This window comes from Garra rufa, chromosome 3 (genome assembly GCF_049309525.1).
Source record: "Garra rufa chromosome 3, GarRuf1.0, whole genome shotgun sequence".
Lineage (NCBI taxonomy): Eukaryota > Metazoa > Chordata > Actinopteri > Cypriniformes > Cyprinidae > Garra > Garra rufa.
Window position 1 is genome coordinate 4190177 of NC_133363.1, and position 23009 is coordinate 4213185.

The window sequence follows — 23009 nt, forward strand, 5'->3', positions numbered from 1 at the left end:
TAGTAGGAATGATCGCATGGCCACTATTTAGAAACTTCTTCACTGTGTGGGTCTCCCTTCTGACATTTCTCTCTTACACAGCTTCAGATTTGCGTTTGTTTGTGTGTGCATGTTTAACCAATAAAATTACTGTTTGTACAATTACATACAAAATTGTATAAATAATAATTTTCTAATTTGCTTAACACAGTGCTGTAATAAAATCATTTTACTAAACCTCCTAGTACAGTTGAAGTCAAAAGTTTACACACACCTCTCAGAATCTGCAAAAAGCTAATTATTTTGACCCCGTTTTTCAAGAAGTTTACATACACTTGATTCTTAATACTGTGTTGTTACCTGAATGATCCACAGCTGTGTTTTTGTTTAGTGATAGTTGTTCATGAGTCCCTTGTTTGTCCTGAACAGCTAAACTGTCTGCTGTTCTTCAGAAAAATCCTTTGGTTTTTCAGCTTTTTTTGTGTATTTGAACACTTTCCAACAATGACTGCATGATTTTGAGATCCATCTTTTCACACTGAGAACAACTGAGGGACTCATATGCAACTATTACTGAAGGTTCAAACACTCACTGATGCTCCAGAAGGAAAAAACACGCATAAAGAGCAGGGTATGAAAACTTTTGAAAAGAACGAAGATGTGTACGTTTTTCTTATTTTGCTTAAGTATCATATTTTTTATGTAGTTCCACACTTCAGAAGCTATACTTGCATGTGTCCCAGAAGACAAAATAAGTTACATTTAGCCTAATCTTCAAATTCCAAGTTTTCATCCCCGGCTCTTAATGCATCATTTTTTGTCCTTCTGGAGCATCAGTGAGCATTTGAACCTTCTGTAATAGTTGCATATGAGTCCCTCAGTTGTCCTCAGTGTGAAAAGATGGATCTCAAAATCATGCAGTCATTGTTGGAAAGAGTTCAAATACACAAAAATGCTGAAAAACCAAAGAAGGATTTTTCTGAAGAACAGCAGACAGTTTAACTGTTCAGGACAAACAAGGGACTCATGAACAACTATCACTAAACAAAAACCCAGCTGTGGATCATTCAGGTAACAACACAGTATCAAGAATCAACTGTATGTTCACTTTTGAACAGGGTCATTTTTATAAATTCAACTATTATTTTCTCTTGTGTACTATGTAAATGTCTTTAATGTGAAATTTTTATTCAGGTCAGTACTACATAAAAATAACATGCATTTTGTGTGATCCCTCTTATTTTGGTAAAATAATTAACATTTTGCAGATTTTGCCAGGTGTATGTAAACTTTTGACTTCAGCTGTACATATGTAAGACCTGCTATGTGTATATAAACTGGGTTTTCAGTTGGGTGTCAAACTTAATTTAAGCTCAGGCAAAATATAGTAACGCATTAAAACAGTCTGGCTAACTGCAGAACCTCCATTTAACTTAAATCTAAAATATTTAACAAGAACTGGACATTCTCAGCCTGCTGATATTAAATTTGACACTTGCAGTCTAGATCCTAATATGGATAATTAGTATTTGCAATCAGATCTACTGTTTTTTTCCCCTCTTTTATCTCTCCTAGTTGTGATTGTGAAGTATGTATTGTGTGCACACACTGAAGAGGTTAATGCTGTGTTTTTGTGCTGCTCTACAGACAGAGCATGTTCCTCCATATGACGTGGTGCCGTCTATGAGACCGGTGGTGCTGGTGGGACCGTCGCTCAAGGGCTACGAGGTCAGGTGCTGCAAAACGCATTGTGACTTCATAGAGAACATATATAAGGCTTAATACACCAAATGCGAAAATGCATGTTGCTCAAACCCCTAATGATGTCTTTGCTTTGTGGAGATATTTAGTAGAATGTCCAACCTGCTATTTTCCATACAATTAAAGCCTTAAATTGACAAAACATTGCAAGCATAAAATGTCAAACGGCAAAGTCTGAATTGTGACATAAAAAGTATCGCAATTAAGATTTTTTTTGTGTGTGTGTGCGAAAAGAAACTGAATTGTGAGATGTAGACTCACAAAAAAAAATATCAGTATTGTGAGATATAAAGTCAGAATTTTTATAAAAATATAGAATTGCATGATACAAACTCAGAATTGCACATAAAAAGTCAGAATTCAGAGTTTATATCTCACAATTTCAACTTTTCCTAGGAAATTCAGAGAGATAAAAAATGAATTGTGAGATGTTGCAATTTAATTTTTTTTTTTGGAAAGAAATTAAATTGGGAGACGTAAACTCTAAAATTAAGAGAAAAATGTTGTGAGGTGTAAACTCAGAATGTGAATAAAAAATAGAAATGCATGATACAAACTCAGAATTTTGAAATAAAAGTCAGTGTTCCGAACTTGTATTTCGCAATTTCAACTTTTTTTCTAGGAAATTCAGAGAGACGAAGTGTATTGAGAGATAAGTTACAATTAAAATTTTTTCCGTGGTGGAAAGAAACTGAATTGGGAGACGTAAACTCAGAATTAAGATAAAAATATTAGATTTGTGAGATATGAAGTCAGAATTTGTATAAAACATATAGAACAGATACAAACACAGAATTGTACATAAAAAGTCAGAATTTCAACTTCTTTGCTAGGTTCACGAGTTCGCGCTTACATATAATTAGCCGGAGAATAGAAATGCATGTTTGGCGTGCTGTCCGGTGAAGGGCTCCGAGCTCGGGGATGGCCCGAACCCAGAGTACCCCCCAATAGGAGTAGTGAGAACTCGGAGTGAGGAGATGGGGTGGTGGAGGGTTACTGATAAACCATCAAGTGAATGGAGGTGAGTCAGCTGTATTTAACCTATGGCGCTGATTGACTTGAGTGGGCTCCTCTTGTGCTGTTTACGCTAAGTATCTGACGCGCTTCTCCCGAACTTTGTTAATGAAACATCATTTCACGAGTTCGCGCTTACATATAATTAGCCGGAGAATAGAAATGCATGTTTGGCGTGCTGTCCGGTGAAGGGCTCCGAGCTCGGGGATGGCCCGAACCCAGAGTACCCCCCAAAAAGCAAATAGATAGAAGGACAGCCGCCGGATTAAAGACACCCCCCAAAATAGGCACTAATGTGACGGGGGCTGATGATCGGGAAGTTGGCAGGTAGGCAGGCCAGAGTGCTCTGGTTTGAGGCTACAGTCAGGTAGGCCCTGCCGGCTGTTGATGTTGAAGTACGTGATTTGGGGTCGGAAGGACTACTGAGATGATAGGCGGGAGATTATGGCACGCGGCGTTGGATAGATGAGTCTCGCTTGTGGGCGGCGAGTATGTAGGCCCGACCGGGAGGGCTCTCACCGGCGGGGAGGCAGAATGAAAAGCCCGCCTGGGAGGGCTCTCTTGGCAACGATGGGAGATCAAGACTCCTAGCGTTGCACCAGGCGGGGGGAAGGGAGAGTTTAGCCCCTGGGTGGGGGGGATGAGAGAAAAACTTGCCTGGGAGGGCTCTCATGGCAATGATAGGAGATCAAGACTCCTAGCATTGCACCAGGCAGGGTGAAGGCGTAGCGTTTGGCCCGCCTGCTGGGTGGGAAGGGGAAAATGAACGAACCTGCCTGGGAGGGCTCTCATGGCAATGATAGGAGATCGACTCCTAGCATTGCACCAGGCAGGGGGAAGGTGTAATGTTTGGCCCGCCCGCTGGGTGGGAAGGGAAAAATGAACGAACCTGCCTTGGAGGGCTCTCATGGCAATGATAGGAGATCAAGACTCCTAGCATTGCACCAGGCGGGGGGAGGAGGCGTAGAGTTTGGCCCACCAGGCGGGAATGGAAAACTTGCCTGGAAGGGCTCTCGTGGCAATGATGGGAGATCACGGCGCTTAGCATTGCATCGGACAGAGGAAGGCATAGCGCTTGGCCCGCTGGGCGGGAGGCGGAAAGACAAGCCCGCCTGGGAGGGCTCTCATGGCAGCTATGGAGATTAAGACTCCTAGCGTTGCACCAGGCGGGGGGAGGAGGCATAGAGTCTGGCCGGCCGGGCGGGAAGGGAAAGTGAAAGAACCTGCCTGGGAGGGCTCTCATGGCAATAATGGGAGATCAAGACTCCTAGTGTTGCACCAGGCAGGGGAAGGTGTAGGGTTAGGCCCGCCGGGCCGGGAGGGAGAAAAGACCCGCCTGGGAGGGCTCTCATGGCAACGATGGGAGATCAAGACTCCTAGCATTGCACCAGGGGGGGGGGGGGGATAGGGAGACCTGGAGTGGGAAGGTTACTTTGGATGGCTTATGGGCCGATGAGGGTTTTGTGGGCTTCTTTGATATGTCACTGGCTAGTTCTGATTTAGCTCTGAAAGGCTTCTGATGTCCATCTTCCTAGGGTTTGGATCTGCTGTTTGGAGAGGCCTTTCTGGGCTGCTGATGTTGCTGCCCCGATGCGAAAAGAGTGGATTGAGAAATTTCCTGCTAGGATGCCTGATGATTGCAGGACGGACTTGAGATGTTTTTTGGAACCAGAAGCTATTAGCAGGTCTTTTGGCTTCGTCTAAGAACAAGGGCTCGCGGGGGGATTTAGCCTGGGTATTTCTGAGGCAGAGAAACTGAAGGATGGACTGGTAGGGTTGGATTGGAGAAGGGAGGTTGAAGATGTAGATGAGGTGGCCTTTTTTGGCTTGGTCTGTCTTGCTTTGTTTAATTAGGAAGGAAATTGTACCGTTATCGTGTACTGTTAAATCTGAAATGGTGGGGTTGGTATTTGGATCAAATTTAGAAGAGATGGTGAGTTCCAAGCATCTGAGGAACCCGAAGAAGGCTAAAATGAACATGGCATCGACTGTCCGGGCAGTACTGAGAGGCTGGTAACTGGTGCGGAGTGTGTGTGAGAGGATGTCTAGCATTATGGGAAGTCTAGGGTAGGACCGGGTGGGCCTGGATCGTTGAAACCCCTGATCAGTAGAGAGGTTTGTGAGTTATTTATTTCGGGAGAGGGTGCCCCGAACATCAGCTTGTGGAAAAATTGAATGCGCTCAGGTAGCCCTTGATGGGCCCGGCTTGGAGTCCCTTGATCCTGTCGAGAAAAGAGATGAATGAGGTGATTGAGAGTAGGGAAAAAATCCGGGAAGGGTGTGTTGTATGAGAGGTAGAAAGCTTTGAAGCATTTCCACGCAGTTATGTATGACTGGAGGGTTCATGGAGAGAATGCTTGGAGGATGGTGTTGAGGGACGCGTCGAGGAGGGGTTTCAGTGGGTGGTTTAGGGGAATCTTAATCCTGAATAATGAGGAACTGGAGTTGGGGATTGTTCCGCCTCTGGAGCCAGCATCCTGAATTTCTGCCAGTATCTGTGCTCGGATGCTGTGGGCCACTTGGGGAGGCTCTGAAGCTGTGGCATTTGATGGCATGGGCATTGGTGTTGCAGTGAAGAGCGAGTACTGTGGTTGGAGGAGTGAGCTGTAGGAGGCTGGTGGAGGGGCTGTGTGAGACAGCCAGTGCGACCAGGCGCTCGCTTGAGCTGCGAGCCCCGAGCTGACGGCAGAGGGAGGCGGGGCTGTGTGTGACAGCCAGTGCGGCCAGGTGCTCGCTTGAGCTGCGAGCCCCGAGCTGACGGCAGCGGGAGGCGGGGCTGTGTGTGACAGCCAGTGCGGCCAGGTGCTCGCTTGAGCTGGGAGATCCGAGCTGACGGCAGCGGGAGGCGGGGCTGTGTGAGGCGGCAAGTGCGGCCAAGCACTCGCTTGAGCTGCGAGATCCGAGCTGACATGAGCTGGAGGCGGGGCTGTGTGTGACAGCCAGTGCGGCCAAGTGCTCGCTTGAGCTGCGAGATCCGAGCTGACGGCAGCGGGAGGCGGGGCTGTGTGAGGCGGCAAGTGCGGCCAAGCACTCGCTTGAGCTGCGAGATCCGAGCTGACATGAGCTGGAGGCGGGGCTGTGTGTGACAGCCAGTGTGGCCAGGTGCTCGCTTGAGCTGCGAGATCCGAGCTGACGGCAGCGGGAGGCGGGGCTGTGTGAGGCGGCCATTGTGGCCAAGCGCTCGCTTGAGCTTCGAGCCCCGAGCTGCCGGGGGCGGGCGGCGGAGCTGAGACTGGTGGCCAAGCGCTTGCTTGGGCTGCAAACTCCACGAGAAAGAAGTTGGTGGCCAGGGCTGCGATTGGCAGACGAAGCGGCCAAATGCTGGCTTGGGCTGCGGGCCCAGGCATTGCTTGAGGAGGAGCTGCGGTGGAGGGCTGGGCTGCGGCCATTGTTCTGTGTAGGGTTGTTTGATTCCGAAATTTTTGGAATCAATTTCGATTCCTGGTTCAGAACCGATTTCCTCACTGTTGTTTTCAATTCTTGCCATTTAAATTGGAGGAAGCTAATTTTGCAATGACTGCAGGATATTGAAGTCAAAGAAAGTAGCTTTCTCATAATATGAAGCTTCATTGTAAAAATATGAAAATGTACAATATTTTTGTAGCTCTGACAGATTTTAAATTGTAATTTGTCTGCATTGCCCATGGAATTAGTCATAACCCAGGGCTCAGCAGTGGACATGCATTTATTGCAATACTAAAACAAGTCATGAAGTGTCTAATGTCCACAGTTCAGCTGAATGATATTTACTTTAACAGTATGCGTCGCACAAAATTAGCAAACGATACAGTGAAACAAAATAAACAACTTTAACAACAACACTAATGTTAGAGCTTGTGGATTAGCTGTCAATCAGGTGCTCTCTGCATTTTCTTTCAGAATTATTGGCTGATAAAGGTTAAAGATAGCATTTATATATAGGGTGTAAATAAGATGACGTCATTCACGTCTATTCCGTCGTGCAGCGCTCAAATTTGTGGACAATTATCAGTGAGCAAGAGCCGAATTAATGGGTGTTTCAGACGAGCTCTGTAATGATCGTTTCATTCAGTTTATTTTCATGAATCGCCGAAAACGTTCGGCAACATTTGATGACTAGCAGCTGAGATATGCAGCCCGTGGGATGCAGTCTTTCGTTTGACAGGCATCTATATACATAGATATAAGTTGTTGAACGGAACACGGCTCTGAATAAGGAGTCAATTCCCCTTGATGGGATCGATTCCAAACTTTGGAATCGACTCTCAATTCCTAATGCTTCGGAATCGATTCTTTGGAATCGATTCTCAGCCCTGTGAGAGGCCTCGCACGGGAGAAAGACATTGGCGTCGGCGCGGCCGGAGGTTTGTGTTTCCTTTTTTGGTCGACTTTGGGGTTAGAGGGGGAGAGGTTAGTTAGTTGCAGATTATTGTACAAGTTAAATAATTCTGTTTTGTTTAACTTGCGTGAAGGCTGGACATCGGATTTTGCCAGCGCTAGTTTCATACTCGCCATAGTCCGTTTCTCTATGGGCGGAATTGATTGCCTGACCGAGCGGATGATGCTGGGGAATCGGCTGGTGTTCTCGCCGATGGAGGCGAGGGCAGGCCGAGGCGTTGTGAGGCGGTCCGGGCCGAGCAGCGGCCGCGAGATGAGGCCTGGGGCTCAATTGAAGCGAAATGCGGGGTTAGACACGGTCCTGGAGCCGGCCGGAGGAGAGTCGGAATCGTCTTCTTTTGTGGCAGTTTGTCTTTGCGACGTAGTAGCGGACAGGCGAACCAGTTACTGATAAACCATCAAGTGAATGGAGGTGAGTCAGCTGTATTTAACCTATGGCGCTGATTGACTTGAGTGGGCTCCTCTTGTGCTGTTTACGCTAAGTATCTGACGCGCTTCTCCCGAACTTTGTTAATGAAACATCATAAATTCAGAAAAACAAAGTGAACTAAAATGAAATGCAATTTTTTATTCCGTGGTGGAAAGAAACTGAATTGGGAGAAGAAAACTCACAATTAAGAGAAAAATATCAGAATTGTGAGATATAAAGTCAGAATTCTTTTTAAAAAATATAGAATTGCAGGATACAAACACAGAATTGCACATAAGAAGTCAGAGTTTATATCTTACAATTTCAACGTCTTTTCTAGGAAATTCAGCGAGACACAGTGAATTGTGAGATAAGTTGCAATTACATTTTTTTCCGTGGTGGAAAGAAACTGATCTGGGAGACGTAAATTCAAATTTAAGAGAAAAATGTCAAAAAAAAATAAAATTGCACGATGCAAATTCAGAACTGCGAATAAACTGCGAATAAAAAGTTCCGAGCTTATATCTCGTAGTTCTTTTTTTGTAGGAAATTCAGAGAGACCAAGTGAATTGTGAGATAAGTTGCAATTTAAAAAATGTTTTCTGTGGTAGAAAGAAACTGAATTGGGAGACGTAAACTCAGAATTAAGAGAAAAATATCAGAATTGTGAGATATAAAGTGAGAATTTGTATAAAAAACATATATATATATACATAGAATTGCATGATACAAACTCAGAATTGTGAATAAAAAGTCAGAGCTCCAAGCTTATATCTCGCAATTTTGACTTTTTAAGAGTTTTTTTTTTAAGGGAAAGCACTGAAAATAATCACCATGTAAATCAATGAAAAAAACAACAACTTTGAAACAATTCTCACTCAGAAATCACTAGTAAATGTAATTAATTACAAACACTACATTCAATGGGAAATTTTGAAGTACAATAACTGTAATGGAAGTTTCTTTTTTAAAGCGTATTTTAATTATCTTTTATGTTTTTGAAAAATCACTTATTACCCAAATTATTTGTTTATTTGGTGCAAAAATTGGGACATATGTGCAAAAGTTAATAGACGTAAAAGAAAATCAGTAAAATCAGCCATCAGCGTAAAAAATAAATATAAATATATATATTACGCATAAAATTGTGCCTATAGAGAAGCAACTCAAAGACATAAATTACCCCAAAAACATTTAGAATTTAAATATAAGTAATAACACATTTGTTTTAGAAAACAGATTTTTATAGAAACAGTGAGTAGATCTGATTAATGCAGGACTTTTTTTTGCATCTTTATGCACCATACAGTTTAAAATGACAAACCTGGGCATTTTTGCTAAATATGTTTATAACTTCTGAACAACTTTGATAAATGTTGACAGATTAAAAATTGCATGGGTGTCTAGTGACAAAAAGTTGAGTTCTCTTTCATCTTCATGTCATAAATCATAAATCCCTTGTACTTTTATCTGACTAAACCTTTCTTTTTCCATATTTACACGTACTTGTAAAGCATTTGGATTTACGATGACTTTATGAATGGTTATGGAAATATAGTGTGCCAAATTCAAGGCTAAGGCAAAAAAAAAAAAAAAAAAGCAGGACCAAAAATCTGACATGCTTCTTTTGTGCGTGTAAACAGGTAACAGATATGATGCAGAAAGCGCTGTTTGACTTTCTGAAGCACCGCTTTGAGGGGAGGTGAGTCTAAGCGGTTCTCTTCCTCCTTGACCCTCCATTGGGATAGTTTATGTATTTGTGTGTGTGTGTGTGTGTGTGTGTGTGTGTGTGTGTGTGTGTGTGTGTGTGTGTGCGTCACGTGAGTGTATGATGTTGCTTTAAATAGTCACATCTCATTGCCTTAATTGGCCATGCTGGTCCATAAAGCACACAGTCGGGTCACATGCCTGTAGCTTCCCTTGACTGCAGTTTCCCGAACACAACTTTGCTGGATTTACAGTGTGACAGTTGAAATTATAGATACATATGTTTTTAGTGAATCTGAATGATATTCTGGTTTTTTTTTTTTTTTACAAACTCAGTCCTGGCCAAATTCACATTTGGTTTGAACTTCAATTGAAATGCATTTCAGTTTGATATTTTTTCCATCTTTTTCATTGGTGACACATATGTTGTCACATACAATGGATGCTAATTTCATGTTTTCTAGGCAAATGCAAGAAAAATAATGGACTGCACAGAGAGAAGCGATGTTTAAAGCACCTTTATTTTTAAGAGTGTAGTCTAAAATTAATAAACCATCAGAAAACACTTTCACACCTTATATTTGATGACCTTATGTCAAAAGGGTGGGATCAGTAAGATTTTTAAAGTGTTTTTGAATGTCTCTTCTGCTCACAAAAGCTGCATTTATTTGATCAAAAATACAGTGAAAATTCGGGAATATTACAACAACTGAAAATACGTTTTCAATGTCAATAAATGTTCAAATGTAATTTATTTCTGTGATCAAAACTGAATTTTCAGCACCACTCAGTCTTCAGTGTCACATGATCCTTCAGAAATCATTCTAATATGCTGAGAAACATTTCTGATTATTATCAGTGTTGAAAACAGTTGTGCTGCTTCATATTTTTGTGGAAACTGTAATACATTTTATTTTTCAGGATTCTTTGATGAATAGTAAGTTCAAAAGAACAGCATTTATTTGAAATAGAAATGATCTCTAACATTATAAATGACTTCACTGTCACTTTTAATCATTTTAATGCATCTTTAATGAATTACTTATCACAGTTATCACAAAATATGAAGCAGCACAACATTTCAACATTGATAATAAAAACATTTAGAAATCTTAACATTAACCATTTAACACAATATATTTATGCACATGCATGTTGATGCATTGCAGTTACATTTAAATAGCTTGCATTTAATTAACATCTAGTTGTTTTCTGTAATTCAGGATCTCAATCACGAGAGTAGCTGCTGATATTTCTCTGGCCAAGCGCTCTGTGCTCAACAACCCCAGTAAACATGCCATCATCGAGCGCTCAAACACACGCTCCAATTTAGGTGAGTGAAAGAGTTTGGTGTGAATGACTAAAAAATTTAATCTTATCTAAAATGGTTAGATTCACTAAATCATTTCCTTTGCTTTCAACTTTCTATTATTTTTAAACAGAATCTGAAAAAGAAACAACTGTTTTGATTCCTTATGATTCACTGCCAAAGTTGTGTGGCTTAAAAGTCGTTTCTGTTTTGCTGAATTCATTACATTGCATGTCACTTCATATTATTCTTTCAGAGTTGTAATAGCAGCTTAATTGCTTCCAGTGGTTTGGATCTCTATTATTCTCAGCATTACTCTCTGACTGTCTTGTGTGTGTGTGTGTGTGTGTGTGTGTTTATAGCGGAGGTTCAGAGTGAGATCGAGAGGATCTTTGAACTGGCTCGCACTCTGCAGCTGGTTGTTCTTGATGCTGACACGATAAACCATCCAACCCAACTGGGAAAAACGTCTCTTGCACCTATTATTGTCTACATTAAGATCACTTCTCCAAAGGTACAAATACTTTAAAAGAATATACTTAGTCATATAAAGTCTTAACTTAAGTCCTACATAAGTGAGTCAAAAAACACTCTTAAGTACAATTTTATTTATTTATTAAGAATTCTGTTGTCTTTGAAATATGGTTAAAGTACTGCTGAATGTACTAACAAGCATTTATGATAAACGTAAATATACTTTAATGAAATTTCTGTTGTTTGTAATTACACATTTGTAATGATGAAGTTGCAAATGCACTAACTTTATAATTTGATCTATAGTATTTTATTTGGATGGTATAATCAAGTACTTTCCATGTGTACTAGTATGTTAGTCAGCACATCAAAGTAAGTGTACTTAAGTTTACTTAAAGCATTAAAATAAAGCTTTTAATAAAGCGCTCTTTTGCAAAATGAGTACTCGTGGAAAAATAGACTTTAAAAGAATATACTTAAGTGTAATGTTTTCAGAGACGTAACTGTATGTTAATGAAAATTAAATGAACTTGAGTCCACATAAGTAGGACTTAAGTACATCTTTATATGTAATTTTATTACTCTTTTGTCTTTAAAATATGAAATTCAAAATAAACTTTTGATTTGACATTATTACAATGGCAGTTTTAAAAGTGTACTTAAGTGTGTAAAGAAACAGTCATGAAAGTGTCTCTTTAAGTCACTTAAGTTGTCTTTTATTTCATTAATATTAACTGCAAGTACTTTTTAAATATAATTTAAATTTGAAGTACACTACAACTGCAAGTACACTACACTACAATCCGTGTGTACTAGTATGTTAGTCAGCACATCAAAATAAGTGTACTTAAGTTTACTTAAAGCATTAAAGTAAAGCTTTTAATAAAGCACACTTTTGCAAAATTACTTTACTTAGATTTCAGATCCCTTGTGAAAAGAAGTTCACTAGCATACTTTTTAAAAAGAGTTCTTATGGAAATAATATACTTTAAAAGATTATACTTAAGTGTAATGTTTTCAGACACTTAAATGTATGTTAATGACAATTAAATGAACTTGAATGATTTTTTGACCCACATACACTACCAGTCAAAAGTTTGGACACACTTGACTGTATTTTTTTTTTGTCAAACATTATTAAAAAAAACAATACAATATATTTTTTTTTATTTAATCTAATTTAATTAAATTTAATTTCATTGTATTGTATATGATTTGATTTTCAAATACAAATTTTTCCAAAAATAAATGATTCTCAGTTTGTTTTTAAGAAAAATATTTGGGGGTTTTTTCTATGGGAAAAAAAATTCTTAACTTCAGTTTTTATTTGAAAAGTGTACTTAAGTGTGTAAAGAAACAGTCATTAATGCGTCTCTTTAAGTCACTTAAGTTGTCTTTTATTTCATTAAAATTATCTGCAAATAAATTTTTTATATAATTAAAATTTTAAGTACACTACAACTGCACACTTACGCTACATTTAATACACTTTCTTAACATTTTAAAAATTAACAATTTTAAATAGTTAAATGTCAAATTAAAATCATTATATTTTAATAATCTTTTATCATGTTTAAAAAATTTGAGTGCTTTTTTGACCTACATAAGTAGGACTTAAGTTCATCTTTATATGTAATTTATTTCTATTTTGTCTTTTATAATATGAAATTTAAAATAAACTTTTTATTTGACATTATTACAAAGGCAGTTTTAAAAGTGTACTTAAGTGTGTAAAGAAACAGTCATGAAAGTGTCTTTAAGTCACTTAAGTTGTCTTTTATTTCATTAATATTACCTGCAAGTAAAGTTTTTTTTTTATAAAATTTAAATTTGAAGTACACTACAACTGCACACTTAATACACTGAGCTTAAGCTACACTTAATACACTTTTTCACAGTGGGCCCTCTGATTCTCTATTAGCACTGACATTTTTTTCCTGGGATTTTGTCTCTGGTGTGTTCATTCAGGTTTTGCAGCGGTTAATAAAGTCTAGAGGAAAGTCTCAGGCAAAACATCTCAATGTGCAGATGGTGGCAGCAGACAAACTGGCCCAGTGCCCTTCAGTGAGTTAACTTCAACAAACCACACTATCACCCTGTCTCTCTCATCCTCTGCTCTCTAACTGTTCACACACTTGTATGTTCTCCATCCAGGAGCTTTTCGACATCATTCTTGATGAGAATCAGCTGGAAGATGCTTGTGAGCACATGGCTGATTATTTGGAGGCCTACTGGAAATCCACTCATCCTCCCAGTGTCCCACAGACAAACTCTCTGCTGGAGAAACTCACCACAGTCGCTGCAGCCGCAGTCGCCTGCAAGGACTCTCTGACTAATCCACAACTAAAGGTGCCTTTGAATCTTCAATCTGCACTTATATCAGTTATTGCTGCTTGCTTGACACATTTTTCACAGGCAAACTCACTCACAAATAGAAACCATAGGAATTTAGTTGCCTTCTCTAATGAAGGGTATAGTTAAAACGAAGTGCACTTAATTGTATTGAAAGTGCACTTGGAGTGTACTTCAAGACTTAAGATTTTTAAAATAAAACTATACTTGCATACAATTTAATATTCATAAAAGGTCTTTTAAGTGTACATAGACACTTCCATGCTTGTTTCCTAAACCATTTTTAAAAGTGCAATTTGAACCATTTTAAATTTGTTGAATGTCAAATAAAAGGTTTAATTTAAAGTAATCTAAATCATTTTATTTGAATAAGCTTTTGTTGTGTTTAAATGATGTACACGCATTTTGATGTGTTGACTAACATACTAATGCACATGCAAAGTACTTTATTATTTTATCTGTGGTGTTTCGATATTACATTTAAAGTAAATAGATTTTAAATGTATTAAATTAAAACTTCATGTATTCACAAATATATTTAAATACATGACATACAATTTCGGTAAAAATGACATTAAAGTATAGTTTAGTTTTTCATACTTTAACCGTACTTCAAAGATAATAGAAGTTTTTATGAAATTACATTAAAGATTCTTTACACACTTAAGTACACTTCTAAAACTTCCCTTGTGATAATGTCAAATCAAAAGTTAATTTTAAATTTCATATTTTAAAGAAAAAATACGAATAAAATTACATATAAAGATGTACTTAAGTCCTACTTAAGTGGGTAAAAAAAGCATGTTAAAGTTCAGCTAATTGCATTAAATATGAATTTTAAACTATCATGCATTTTCATTTAATTGCAATAAACACTTTACTTAGACTTCAGATCCCTTGTGGAAAGAAGTACACTAGCATATTTTTTTTTAAAAGTACTTGTTGAAACAATGTACTTTAAAAGATTATACTTAAAGTGTAATGTTTTCAGACACTTAACTGTATGTTAATGGCAATTAAATTAACTTGATTGCTTTTTGACCCACATAAGTAGGACTTAAGTACATCTTTATATGTAAGTTTATTATTATTTTGTCTTTAAATATGAAATTCAAAATAAACTTTTGATTTGACATTATTACAAGGGCAGTTTTAAAAGTGTACTTAAGTGTGTAAAAAAACAGTCATGAAAGTGTCTCTTTAAGCCACTTAAGTTGTGTTTTATTTCATTAATATTATCTGCAAGTACAGTTTATTTTAAATAATATAACATTTGAAGTACACTACAACTGCACACTTAATACGCTTAAGCTAAATTTAATAGTAGAAATAATAGTTTCAGTAGAAATGGCATTAAAGTATAGTTTAGTTTAATCATAAATGCTTGTCAGCACTATAGTTTAACCATACTTCAAAGACAACAGAATTTATGAAATTACATGTAAAGATGTACTTAAGTCCTACTTAAGTGGGTTGAAAAAGCACTTTAAAGTTCAGCTAATTGCATTAAATATGAATTTTAAACTATAATGCATTTTCATTTAATTGCAATGAACTTACAATGTCTTGTGAAAAGAAGTACAGTAGCATACTTTTTAAAAAGAGCGTTTATGGGAAAAAATACTTTAAAAGAACATAAGTGTAATGATTTTTTTAGACCTTTAACTGTATGTTAATGACAATTAAATTAATTTGAGTGCTTTTTTGACCCATAAAGTAGGACTTAAGTACATCTTTATATGTAATTTTATTATTATTTTGTCTTACAATATAACATTTAAAATTAACTTTTGATTTGACAGTATTACAAGGGCAGTTGTAAAAAAAGTGAAGTCATGAAAGTGTCTCTTTAAGTCACTTAAGTTGTCTTTTATTTCATTAATATTATCTGCAAGTACAGTATTTTAATATAATTTAAATTTGACACTTAATACACTTAAGCTTAAGCTACATTTAATTGTAGTTTCAGTAGAAATGACATTAAAGTATAGTTTAGTTTATCATAAATGCTTGTCTGCACTATAGTTTAACCATACTTCAAAGACAATAGACGTTTTTATGAAATTGCATGTACTAAATCCTACTTAAGTGGGTCGAAAAAGCACTTTAAAGTTCAGCTAAATGCGTTAAATATAACTTTGAAACTATAATGCATTTTCATTTAATAGCAAAAAACATATAATCAAGTGTTCAAAAACATTACATTACGTTTGCACTTAGATATATTCTTTTAGGAATATTAAGGTATATTATATCAATAATACATACTTTTTTTTTTATAAGTGTAGACAATAAAGTGTGCTTCTGTTTCATAAAATTCCCAGGCAAATTAAACTTACTTTTACACTATTACACTGTTATAATACTCATGTTTTTTGCGAATGTCCTTATTGTTCTGTTGACAAACATTGCTGCCTCTCAGACTGAGGAGGTCACTGCTATTACAGATGAGTAGATTCAGTCACGGTGAGTGTGTGTGTGTAATCTTGAAGCTCAGTCCTACTTTCATTTGACCAAATTCTGAATAGTAAAAAATTATTTCATTAGCAGTTAGCCTAAAGGTATAACTCACCCAAAATGAAAACACTGTCATCATTAACTCAGCCTCATGTCATTACAAACTCTTTCTTCCATGACTCACAAAAGAAAAATTTTCTCAAGATGCTGTTTTCTAGAGACAAGTGGACATTGTTTAGATGGGATACAATTATGGTACTTCAGAGCTTTTTTTTTTTTTTTAATCACAGTGCATGTTCATAATCTGCTTTAGTAAAAGAGCAGCATCAACATTAATTTTTCCACAAAAGAAAAAAATAACATTTGAAATTACATAAGGATGAGTTAATGAGGCTGGTTTTGGGTGAACTGCTCCTTTGATAATCTTAGTGTTGTTTACTTTTAAATATAGTTAATTTTTAACACCAGAGAGTTATAGTAGATTTATGGAAGCTTCTTTCTGCCACTGAATAAAAATAAAGTAATTGTGACTTTTTATCTCACAGTTCTGACTTTTTAATACACAATTGCAAGTTATAAAGTTAGAACTGTAAGATGGACTCTATAACTTGCAATTGCAAGGTTATATCTCACAATTTTGAGAAAAAAAGTCTGAATTGTGGGAGGAAAAAAGCTAGAATTGTGAGAAACATTTCAGAATTGCAAGGGAAAAAAGTCTGAATTTCCGGAAAATAGTAAGAATTGATGGAGAAGGTCAAACTCATAACTGTGAGTGAAAAAAAAAGAATTCTGAGAAAAAAAATCAGAATTGAGAAAAATCTGAATTTCTAGAAAAAGTCAGAACTGTGAGGAAAAAAAGTCAGAACTGCAATAAAAATTCTGAAATCCTAAAAAAAAAAAATCTGAATTGTGAGGGGGAAAAGTCAGAATTGTGTGGAAAAAAAGTCAAAATTCCTAGAAAAAATATTTGAATTGAAAGAAAAAAAAAGTCAAAATAGTGATGAAAAAAATCTGAATTTTTTGGAAAAAAGTATGAATTGTGTGAAAAAAAGCTAGAATTGTAAGACATTTTTCAGAAGTCAGAATTCACAGGAAAAAAGTCAGAACTGAGAAAAATTTAATTCTGAGAAAATGTTTAGAATTGCGAGGAAAAAAGTTTTAATATCAGTTTATATCATAGTTTGTCACACAATTCCAAGAAAAAAAGTTGCTAAAAAAAGTGAAAACTCCTAGAAAAGAGTAAAAATAAAAAATTCAGCAACAAAAAAAAATTAAATTGCGAGAAAAAAATCAGAAGTCCTAGAAAAAAAAACGAGAATTATGAGGAAACATTCTGAAAACATCTAGAAAAAATTACTTATTATTAGTCAGAATTGAGAGGAAAAAGGTAAGAATTGTGTTTAGAATTGCGAGAAAAAAAGTCAGAATGTCCTGAAAATAATAAGAATTGAGGAAAAAGGTCATAACTGTGAGAAAAAGTCATTGCAAAATTTAAATTGTAAGAAAAAAATCTGAAATCCTAGAAAAAAAGCTAGAATTGAGACATTTTTCAGAAGTCAGAATTCACAGAAAAAAGTCAGAACTGAGAAAAATAGAATTTTGAGGGAAAAAAAGTCAGAATTTCCAGAAAATAGTAAGAATTGAGAAAAAAAAGTCAGAATTCCTAGAAAAAAGTCATAACTGTGAGAAAAAGTCATAACTCCTAGAAAAAAAGTCAAAGTTTATATCACACAATTCAAGAAAAAACTCTGAATTGCTAAAAAAGTGAAAATTGCAAGAAAAAAGTCATAACTGTGAGAAAAAGTCATAACTCCTAGAAAAAAAGTCAAAGTTTATATCACACAATTCAAGAAAAAACTCTGAATTGCTAAAAAAGTGAAAATTGCAAGAAAAAAGTCAGAACAGTGAGGAAAAGTCATAACTCCTAGAAAAAAAGTCAAAGTTTATATCACACAATTCTAAGTTGCTAGAAAAAAATTAAAAAAAAATTCCAAAACAACAAAAAAAAGAAGTCCTAGAAAAAACAAGAATTATGAGGAAACATTCTGAACTGCTAGAAAAATGTTAGAAGTCCTAAAAAAATTTGTATTGTGAGGAAAATTCAGAATTGTGAATAAAAAAGTAAGAATTGTGGGGGATCAAAATCAGAATTGCAAGAAAAAAGTCAAAAGAAAAAAAGCTGAATTGCTTGGAAAAAAGTCACAATTACCTCTTTACATTTTTTCAGTGGCAGAAAACGGGCTTTCATATAGACCTGATGTGGTTTGTAGTGATTTGCAGTGATTTCAGAGAATTGCGTGTGTTTGTTGAAAAAAATCTCAGCATTAAGATGTTTTTTTTTTTTACACAATCTTTTTGGTAACACTTTACAGTAAGGTTGCATTTGGGTTTTTTCAATTGATATAACCAGATTATTCCATGCGTGTGTTGCTAAAAACAGAGCAGAGTGGGTGAACAGACGTTAGAGAGACCAGCTGACGACAGGACGGGCTTTTATGAAGACTACCATCATCATCATCATCACTACCAGAAGCAAGGAAGTCTAGAAGACGACATCGCTGAGGAGACAGACGCTAAAGCTGACAACGACCAACAACAGAGCCGTCACAAACACCACAGCCATCATCACCATCGTCACCGTCACCATCACCACCATCACAGTCGCACCCAGCGGACGCTTTCCAAACAAGAGACGTCAAGAGAGTCCACTTATCCCGAGCCTCTCGCCGGACACACACAGGAAGAGGAACCGCCAGACCATCATCACCACCATCATCATCATCATCATCACCACCGAGGAGACAAAGAGAAGGAATACGACCACAACGAGAGGAACGGACGGCAAAGAGGAAAGCAGAGGTCGCAACGAGAGCCTCATCACGAGCGGGACAGGAAACGAGGAGAGGCGGAATGGGCGAGAGAGCATTACATAGAGCAGTGACGCGCGTGCCACATACACACCGACCTCAATCTTAAGTGTTTTTACAGGCCAATGTAATGTATATGACTCGTCTATCTATACATGACTTTTACAAGTGTGGACAAATTAAAATAAAGACTATTATATATAATTTAATATGGCATGAATGATGAAATCCTCTTTGAAGATTGTAGAGTTTTGCGTATTTATTTTATTTTATTTTTTCATCATAGATGCATGTTAACCTAAAGGGAAAAAAAATGTATTTTTTTTTTTAATCGAAATCTAATGACATGTTCTGCCTTTGAAACAATCTTGGTTTTCAGCTGTTGTGAGTGAAAGTTGAAAGTTTAGCACCAAATAGCACCAGAAATGACAACATTTGTTCCAAAAGATAATTATTCCAAAAGATGTATTTTTGTATATTTCTTAAAATTCTACTTAAAAGGAGTAGTTCACTTTCAGAACTTTCAAAATTTGATTTAAAAATCTGAATTATGAGGGAAAAGAGTCAGAATTTTGGTAAAAATTCAGAATTGCAAGAAAAAGTCTGAATTTCTAGAAAAAAGTCAGAACTGTGAGAAAAAGAGCTGTAATTGCAAAAAAAAAAAAAAAATCAGCAGAACTGTAAGAAAAGTCAGAATTGTGCAATAAAAAAGTAGGAATTGTGAGGGAAAAAAAGGCTAGACAAAGGGAGAAAAAAGCTAGATTTTCAGAACAAAAATTTACCAATAATTTACTCATCCCCTTGTAATCCAAGATATTCATGTCTTTCTTTCTTCAGTCGATAAGAAATTATGTTTTTTGATATAGTGGACTTCAATGGTGCCCCCGAGTTTGATCTTCCAAAATGCAGTTTCAATTACGGCTGCTCGATTATTTTGGTCAATATTGTAATCACGATTATTTAATTATTATTGAATATGATTATGATTGAATTATGATTATTTTATATTAGTGATTAATTATTAAAGATAGCAATACAACAGAAAAAAGATACAAATGGAAAAAAAAAGGTGCTGAATACTTTTATGCAAGTCTAAAGTAGTCTAACAGCCTACTACAGAAATTGACTGTAATTATTTGAATGTAAAAGTAAACAGCGTCTTCACTGTAAGAATTAAACATGCTTTGTTTCTTTTTAAAACTACAAAAGTCCTTCATTCAAGAGCAGTGAGTGATTTTTCTCTTTGTATTTTTGCGTTTTATTAATATTAAGCACAGAGACGGCAGAAGGATTATTATTTGTTGCCGCTTTAAGAGCCACACGGATCTAATATACTGTTACACACGTATTTTCATTCTCAACTGTTTATGATCATTTAAGACAGAACTGACAAGGGTTTCATGAATAATCACCAAGTGTGTCTTTGAAATATTTTTGCGTGTATTTGAGCGTTTAGGCGCACATTGAATTAAAAGTAGGGCCGGGACTCGATTAAAAAATTTAATCTAATTAATTAGAGGCTTTGTAATTAATTAATCGAAATTAATCGCATTTTAATCGCATATAAATATTTGACCTGAGAACAGTGAGAAGTAAGATTTTTACATGGATTTTTAGTATACCATTGAATAATGACTGAATACATAAGCTTAAGCAACAAAATATTGTTTATTTTTGTTCAACCAAGTCCAACAGACCAGTGCAATATTGCCATTAAGTGTAGCAAGAGGCACGTTCTTTAACGAGTCTTTCATGCCGAGAACTCTGCTCTTGTGTTTGCTTAATTATGCATTTAAACGTTAATGACCAAACCTATCATTATAAATGTTGCTGCACATGGAATATAACGCGGATAACATTTAAAAAATATTTTTTATCAGGTTACACACTGATTATTTATCACTCAAACCCCTTTCTCTACCTGTCCGTTGGTCGCGCATATCCTCCATGTTTGTAGTTTTTTAACACTTTTTATGCGTGTTTGTAGTTCTAATCGAATCCTCGTTCACGGCGCGTGTGTTGTGGGCAGTATTAGCCGTTAGAGTGTGCATTGATCGTTAAGTAGTAGACCATCCGGGAATCTTTGGAATACTTTTTTAAACATACTACGATTTGGGACATACAATACTATTTAGGACGGACGCAGCTTGTCTGAACCAGAGCCATATAAAAATATCTTTTTATATGGCTCTGGTCTGAACGCTAGTTGGTGCTCCAGTATAATCGGTCCGCCGAGTCTCATCCAGTGAGAAACGTTCCGCGGTGCAAAACTAAGTGCGATTAAAATGCGTTAAAAAAATTTAACACGTTATTTTTGTGTAATTAATTAATCTAAATTAACGCGTTAAAGTCCCGGCCCTAATTAAAAGATAACTTTAGTTACATGTCCGTGTTCTGCTCCGTCTCTGAGCGCAAACACAGAACAGCACAAGTTGTCTTTCTCGCTTTTAAAAACACAACATCAAAGAAACATTACGAAAGTCACGTTACATGATTTTACTGATTTGCATGTGAAATTAGGCTTTTATAGAGGAGTGAAAGCGCATCACTGGTAAGGGGGCGGAATGGGACGCAATAATCATTTCATCTCGATTACTGCATTTTCATGATCGTTTGAAGCCAAAATTTCGATTAATTGCACAGCGCTAGTTTAAATGCAGTTTCAAAGGGCTCTAAATGATCCCAGCCAAGGAAGAAAGGTCTTATCTAGCGAAATGTTTGGTTATTTTCTAAAAAAATGTACAATTAATATACATTTTAACCTCAAATGCTTGTCTTGTCTAGCTCTGTGTCAATTCTGTGTATTCCGGTTCAAGACAGTTAGGGTATGTCAAAAAACTCTCATCTTATTTTCTCCTCCAACTTTAAAATCATCCTACATCGCTGCAGAAGTACCAAAAAAAAAGTGTTTAAAATGTAAACATGCAAAGAATGTCAAAAAACCTTTACAAAAAAAGGTAAAACAGCGATGTAGGGCGATTTTGAAGTCGGAGGAGAAAATTAGATGGGAGTTTTTTGACATACCCTAACTGTCTAAAACCAGAATACACAGAGTTGACACAGAGCTAGACAAAATGAGCGTTTTAGGTTAAAAGGTGTACAAGTTTTTAGAAAATATCCAATCGTTTCGCTAGATTAGACTCTTTTTACTCGGCTGGGATTGTTTAAAGCCCTTTGAAGCTGCATTTTGGAAGTTCAAACTCAGGGGCACCAGAGAAATCCTGTAATGTTTTCCTCAAAAAACTATTTCTTTACGACTGAAGAAAGAAAGACATGAACATCTTGGATGACAAGGGGCTAAGTACATTATCTGTAAATTTCTATTCTGAAAGTGAACTACTCCTTTAAGGTCCAGTTAATGACTCTGATAATATGATAATAAATATTATTATTATTATTATTTATGGAAGCTTGTTTTCGCCACAGAATTTAAAAAAATAGTCAAAAAGTAAAAGCGACTTTTTCCTTTCAATTCTGAAAATTTTGATAGAAAAAAAAGTCAGAATTGTGAGATAAGTTGCAATTAACTTTTATATTTTTTATTCTGTGGTCAAAAATTCGCAATTGCTAGAAAAAAGTCAGAATTATAAGATAAAAAAGTTGCTTTTACTTTTTAATGTAAATTTTAATTTTTTATTTTATTCAATGGTGGAAACAAACTTCCATAATTATTATTATTTTATTGTAATTGAACATTCCTTTCATCCAGAAAGACATCGCATTATAAAGAAAAGTTTGAATTTTGGATCGCATCTTCACTGTTGTTTTTTTTTTTTTTTTTTTGGTTTTAAAGCAAAATAGGATATTTATTTTATATTGTGTGGATGTCATTTTGAATTGTTATTTAATGTTAATTACTTGTGTGTCAGTGTTGCAGAGGTGTGTACTGCCTTGCATATAGGATAAAGACATTACACAAACAACATCATCGTTTTGGTTCGTTTCTCCAGCAGTCATTTGCCGTTTTAAACTACCATTCTGACAAACTTAACAAGACCACATGTAATTTGTTAAATTAAAATAAGACTATTTAAGGGTTTGTTTCCATTTGTATTGTGTTTGAATTGCTAGAGATTTGACAGATACTCATGAAGAGTATTTCAGGCTTTTGGAGTGTGTTGCTGCTGTTCATGAGTAATCAAAATTGAGCTTATATCACACAATTCCAAGAAAAAACTCTGAATTGCAAAAAAAAAAAAAAAAAAAAAAGTCAGAATTGTCAGAAAAAAGTGAGCATTGCAAGAAAACAGAGAGAACAGTGAGGGAAAAAAAGTCAGAATTGCAAAAAATCTAAATTGTAAAA

General features: G+C 36.1%; 1 protein-coding gene across 1 annotated transcript in view; it reads left to right on the plus strand.

Annotated features, from left to right (window-relative positions):
- The window catches only part of cacnb2a (calcium channel, voltage-dependent, beta 2a), a 38870-nt gene extending 16179 nt beyond the window's left edge, over positions 1-22691 (plus strand). The window contains exons 7-13 of the mRNA XM_073835591.1: positions 1627-1707; positions 9184-9242; positions 10471-10580; positions 10919-11070; positions 12999-13094; positions 13185-13379; positions 18280-22691. Of these exons, the coding sequence (XP_073691692.1) occupies positions 1627-1707; positions 9184-9242; positions 10471-10580; positions 10919-11070; positions 12999-13094; positions 13185-13379; positions 18280-18780 (1194 nt within the window). The 3' untranslated portion in view covers positions 18781-22691. The remainder of the gene's footprint in view (positions 1-1626; positions 1708-9183; positions 9243-10470; positions 10581-10918; positions 11071-12998; positions 13095-13184; positions 13380-18279) is intronic.
- The last annotated feature ends 318 nt before the right edge of the window (positions 22692-23009 follow it).